The 6,214-nt window shown below is 39.8% G+C and overlaps 1 protein-coding gene across 1 annotated transcript; it reads right to left on the bottom strand.

The window, feature by feature from the left end:
• Positions 1-4,482: 4,482 nt before the first annotated feature.
• LOC113758840 (uncharacterized protein Mb2253c-like) lies at positions 4,483-4,882 on the bottom strand (the record flags this gene model as incomplete). Its single annotated transcript, XM_027301565.1, has 1 exon — positions 4,483-4,882. A coding segment is annotated over exon 1 (400 nt), but the record flags the coding sequence as incomplete, so codon positions are not given.
• Positions 4,883-6,214: the final 1,332 nt, after the last annotated feature.

Below are 6,214 nucleotides of genomic sequence, written 5' to 3'. Positions count from 1 at the left end.
GTTCGGACAGCAACTATAAACATCCACAAATCCAGAAATTCTGTTCGCCATCCTTGGATGAACTTGCATGTAGCCGTTCACTATTTCATTTTTTTTAGCCGGACCAATAAACTTCCTGCAAAGCTTAATCATCTAATTTTAATTAGTCAAACACCTAACCAAGTGAAAATCAACCACTTTCCAGCAAATTTCATGCTAAAATACCCATGCAATTTCCAAAACAACTTCAACGGCTAAACTGGAAAAAATTGTTTCAGCAATCCATCAACTTCCATTAAAATTTCCAGCCATGCAACCGAAATTCAGGCCACGTAGTTCACATGCAACATCAAATAAGAAACTATCTATCAGGTTGAGTCCAAAATTAAGCTCAGATCATCACAGCTAGCAAATTAAAAACCGAAACTTCCAGCTCAAGTTCTCGGCAGCTTCACTTCCTTCTCAAACAGATTATCTCTCTGGATCAGGATCTTAATCAGACCTGATAGATGCCGTACCACACTAGATCCGCTACAAACTCTGCATGCGGTCTATAATCAGCTATCGATCAACCCATAAACAAACTCATCTAAGTTCCAGACTTAGCCTTCGTGCGTTGTAAAGCCTCAAAAAACACAACCTAAGCCTACTGACAAATCCTCCACTCTCGGCTGTCCAGAATTGCAGTCCGCAACTCTCCCTCTCCCTGGCTCAAACTTGCGGCTGGATTGGAGGAAGTTTGACTCTCGGTTCTCTCTCTCCCTCTCTCGGTTGGTCTTGAAGTGAGGCTGGAAGATAAGCTAAGTCCTCACCTCTCTCTCTCTCGTCGTTATTTCCAAAGAAGCTGATCACTTCACAGCTCCCGGCATAGGAACAATTGAAAAAATAAAATGTTATGGTGAGTGATAATGATTGTAGTGAACTGGCAATGATATAGCGTAGTGGGATGTATATATTGAGGTATTGGGAGTGGAGTGGAGTGGAGTGGAGTCGGCAATAACAATGGAAGGTGCTAGGTTGAGAAGTGGAAAATGGAGCCGGCAGAAATAGAATTGTGATTTTTTGATTTTTTTTTTTGATTTTTTTTTTAATTTATTGAATAGAAACTAAATCTAAATAAACTAGAATCCACAAAGCACAATTTTCCATTTTTCATCAATTTCCTCTTTTCTTTTCTTTTCTTTTTTCACAAATTTTACGTTAAAACTTAAAACTAAAACTAAAACTAAAACGTGAACAAAATTAATATGACAAATAATTAGCAAATAAAAGACAAATAAAAAGGTAACAACTAAAATGCAGACAATCTAAAACAAAATCATGAATTAGATGCAACATACAAATTATTTAAAAATTTGGTGTCTACAGTTTGCCCCTCTTTGTTTGAGTTTTGAAAAAACTTGAGACAAAGAAGTAGACACCAAATACTTACCTGTGTTATTCGGCTGCAGAATGATTTGAACGGACAGGACTTTTAAAAAACGGGACTGACCCGAACAAGGAATTTAAAACGGGACTGACCCAAACAGGAATTTAAAACGGGACTGACCCGAACAGGAATTTAAAACGGGACTGGCCCGAACAGGAATTTAAAACGGGACTAACCCGAACAGGAATTTTAAAACGGGACTGGCCCGAACAGGAATTTAAAACGGGACTGGCCCGAACAGGAATTTTAAAACGGGACTGGCCCGAACAGGGATTTAAAACGGGACTGGCCCGAACAGGAATTTTAAAACGGGACTGGCCCGAACAGGAATTTAAAACGGGACTGACCCGAACAAGGATTTAAAAGGGGACTTCACTGGGGAAGTTTAAACAATGAATTGAGTTTTTTTTTTTTTTTTTTTTTTTTTTTTTTTACCTGGGAGTATTTCAACTTTTGTACCAAGAGGGAAATTTGGATTTCTGTGACTGAAACGATAGCTGATGCTGTTTCTTATGATCGAGTCTTGCAAATAACATCGATCCTTGTTTACTGGGAAGCTTTTGTCTGACATCGGTTTAGGTGCCAAAAAGAGAGTGGCTGCTTTTGTTTGTAAATGCAACATTCCTGCAAAAAAGAAGAAATAATGGGCTTGCCACCATTATTTGATCCGGTTTGCCTTGAGAGTCGTGTAAACATGAGTCTTGTGATGCTTTTATTTCGGCTCGGCGGCGTCTGCCTTAAACCTTTCAATTTCTGAGACTGATAAAATGCAGATTTACCACGTCACCCAATCCAGGTGGTAGCTTTGTTGTATGTTACTCCCTGTAACTGATGATTGAATCCCCTATTTTTGCACAAACCTCAGGGTTTATCATTCATTTGAATTTAATGGTGAAAGAATGATGCATGAAAATTAGTATATGCAAGATGATTTCCTATGTTAGGCAAAGATGAGCATGCAAAAGAATGTAGACAATCATAAGCATTCACACACAAATAATTTGAGAATAACCAAGAGGTTTATAAAGATACATTTTGCAAAAGAATATTTGTAAAGAACAAATACAAATTTAACCAACGAATATCATATTCAAAACTTTGGATATTTTCTCTTCGGAATCCGATATTGGCAGAAGTATCACAAATATGAGGAAAACCCCAAATGAACCAGGTCACCGGCTGTTCCTTCTTGAGCTTGTCTGTTGAGAAAACCTACCTTGGCGCCCTTTCGGGTTTTCACCAAGGTTGCCCCCACCCCTTTTGTTGTTTTTTTTTTTTCTTTTTCTTTCGAGGTGCCCCTTCGGGTTTTCACCTAAAGAAGAATGAAATATCTCGACCATGATCGACTCAGAAACATGAATTAAAGATTTCTGGCATCAGTAAAATGTACTTCCCTTGTAAAATTAGGCGAAGACATTACGGACATCACCTGCCAGTTGATTAACAAATTTTCTTATAGAAATGCAGCAAGTGACGAAAACCAGGACTTTGGGCTTTTGTAATGAGGTCAGGTGGGGTGTTTTTCAAGAAAGATTGAGGCTTGAAAGCAGATTTGATACGAGGGGTGAAATAACTTGAGATTGCACCCTTTTGAGAACAACTCCGAAACTGAGGAAAATTTGCCCCAGTTTGATCAGATTTTCTCTCTTTGCATTTTTCATTGTATTTTCCTCACTTTTTGCATTTTTCTTTGAAAACTAAATTTGCCCCAGTGTAGGTTTTTTTTTTTTCGAAACAAATTTGCCCCAGTGTGGGGTTTGCAATTCTCAAGGGTTATCAAACGAGATTTGTCAATTCTGATGGCTCAAAGGGGACAAGTAGAGATAAAATGTTTTTTAGTGTAAAAGAAGATGGCCTGACTTGCATTTCGCCATTTGCATGAATTTCTAAAGAAAATTTGCATGATCAAATGAAAAACTTTTTGCACATATCTGAGTTGATGGGTTGAGGGAAAACCCGTCCATCCATTTCCGCCAAAATAAGAGCTCCGCCAGGTAATACCTTTTGGATAATGAACGGCCCTTGCCAATTTGGAGCGAACTTGCCTTTAGCTTCATCTTGCATTGACAAAATTCGCTTCAGTACCTTATCACCTTCTTCAAATGCCCGCCGATGGACTTTTTTGTTGTAAGCTCGGGCCACACGTTTTTGATAGCATTGCCCATGACAGATAGCATTGAATCGCTTCTCATCTATCAAAGTCAATTGCTCATGGCGCTGCTTGATCCAATCGGCCTCCTCCAATTTAACTTCCATAAGGATTCGTAGCGACGGAATTTCAACCTCAGCTGGTAATACAGCTTCCATCCCATACATAAGTGAATATGGCGTTGCCCCAGTCGATGTCCGAATAGAAGTCCGGTACGCCATCAATGCATAAGGCAACTTTTCATGCCAATCGCGATGCTTTTCTGTCATTTTGCGGATAATTTTCTTCAGATTCTTATTTGCGGCTTCTACAGCTCCATTCATCTGAGGCCTATAAATGGCAGAATTGCGGTGTTTGATTTTGAACTGCTCACATAGTCCATCTACCATGTCATTGTTCAGATTCTTGGCATTGTCCGTGATAAGCGTTTCGGGTACTCCAAAGCGACAGATGATGTGATCTCTCAGGAAATTGGCCACTACCTTCTTCGTGACATGTTTGAATGACTCTGCTTCAACCCATTTGGTAAAGTACTCGATCGCCACCAATATAAATCGATGTCCATTTGAAGCGGGAGGATCGATTGTACCAATCACGTCCATACCCCACATTGAACAGGGCCATGGGGCGGTCATGCTATGCAGTTCAGTGGGTGGAGCGCGTATAATGTCACCGTGCATTTGGCATTTTATACATCCCCGGACAAAATCTATACAATCATGCTCCATAGTAAGCCAGAAGTATCCGGTTCTCATGATTTTCTTCGCTAGCAAATGGCCATTCATGTGAGGTCCACAAACGCCACTATGCACTTCTTTCATCATATATTGAGCTTCATCCTCATCAATGCACCTTAAAAGGTTCAAATCTGAGGTTCTTTTGTATAACACTTCTCCATTTAAGAAAAATTTTGAAGCCATTCTACGCAGAAAATTCTTGTCCTTTGTCTTAGCATGCAGAGGGTAAGATCCTGTTTTGAGAAACTCCTTAAGATCATTATACCACGGAACATTGTCGGAGGACTTGTCTACAACCCAACAGTGGGCAGGTTTGTCTTGAAGTTGAATCGGAATTGGCTCGATCCTCAATTCATCAGGATATTGGATCATAGAAGCTAAAGTGGCCAAAGCATCGGCAAATGCGTTTCGGGCACGTGGAAGATGTCTGAACTCCAAATTTCGAAATTGCTTGGCCAGAGTAAGCAGACTGCAATGGTAGGGCAGAATTTTTGAATCTTTGGTTATCCACTGTTTCAAGGTTTGATGTACAAGCAAATCTGAATCGCTGAAAGCTATCAACTCTTTGATTTCCATTTCCAAAGCCATTTTGAGACCAAAAATGCAAGCTTCATATTCAGCCATGTTGTTTGTGCAGGCAAATTGCAATTTGGCAGCGGCAGGGTAATGTTTCCCTTCGGGTGAAACCAGAACAGCTCCAATTCCAACTCCGAGGGAATTCGAAGCTCCATCGAAGAAAAGCCTCCATTCAGGGCTTTGTTCACTCATATCATCTGTAGCGCCTACGAATAAAACTTTCTCATCAGGGAAATAAGTATGAAGTGGCTGATAATCATCATCCCTTGGATTTTCCGCCAGATGATCAGCTATAGCTTGCCCCTTGACCGCCTTTTGTGAAGTGAAAACAATGTCGAACTCTGATAGAATTATCTGCCATTTGGCCAGGCGTCCGGTTAACATCGGCTTCTCCAAAAGAAACTTCAGAGGATCAGATCGGGAAATAAGATAAGTGGTATGGCTCAACAAGTAGTGTCTCAACTTTTGAGCCGCCCAGGCCAATGCACAACAGCTTTTCTCAATGAATGAATAATTAGCTTCGTACTGTGTGAACTTCTTACTTAGATAGTAAATGGCTTGTTCTTTCCTCCCAGAGTCATCGTGCTGACCTAGAACACACCCTACTGCTCCATCGAGTACAGATAAATACATAATCAAAGGTCGGCCCAGTTTGGGTGGCACTAAAACTGGTGGATGCAACAAATAATCTTTAATCTTGTCGAAAGCCTGTTGGCACTCCTCATTCCAATACAACGGCACATTCTTTCTCAATAATTTGAACAACGGCTCGCATGTGGCAGTTAGTTGGCCGATGAACCTCCCAATGAAATTGATCTTCCCTAAGAAGTTTTTCACGTCCTTCTGAGTTTTCGGCACTGGCATATCTCGAATTGCTTTGATTTTCGCCGGATCTATTTCTATGCCCTTCTTGCTAACAATGAATCCCAACAGCTTACCCGCAGGTGCTCCAAAGGCGCATTTCGCAGGATTTAACTTCAAATTGTACTTCCGCAATCTTTCGAATAACTTCTTCAAATCAACCAAATGGTCCTCTGCCCTCTTAGACTTGATTATGATGTCATCCACGTAGACCTCCATCTCCCGGTGGATCATTGTAGACACCAAATTTTGAATAATTTGTATGTGGCATCTACTTCATGATTTTTATTTTAGATCGCTTGCATTTAGTTCATTGTTGTGTGTTTTGCATTTTTTAGTTGTTATTTTATTTTAGTTTTATTCATTTTGCCCTTTTAGTTTGTCTATTTATTTTTATTTTGTCATTTTAGGTTTTTAATCACTTTTAAGTTTTAGATTTTAGTTTTTAGTTTTTAGTTTTTTTAGTTTTTAAGCTTAGCATAG

Source organism: Coffea eugenioides, unplaced genomic scaffold (genome assembly GCF_003713205.1).
Source record: "Coffea eugenioides isolate CCC68of unplaced genomic scaffold, Ceug_1.0 ScVebR1_763;HRSCAF=1494, whole genome shotgun sequence".
Classification (NCBI taxonomy): Eukaryota; Viridiplantae; Streptophyta; class Magnoliopsida; order Gentianales; family Rubiaceae; genus Coffea; species Coffea eugenioides.
Note: the sequence above shows the minus strand (reverse complement) of the source record. Positions and strands in the feature narration are given on the sequence as shown.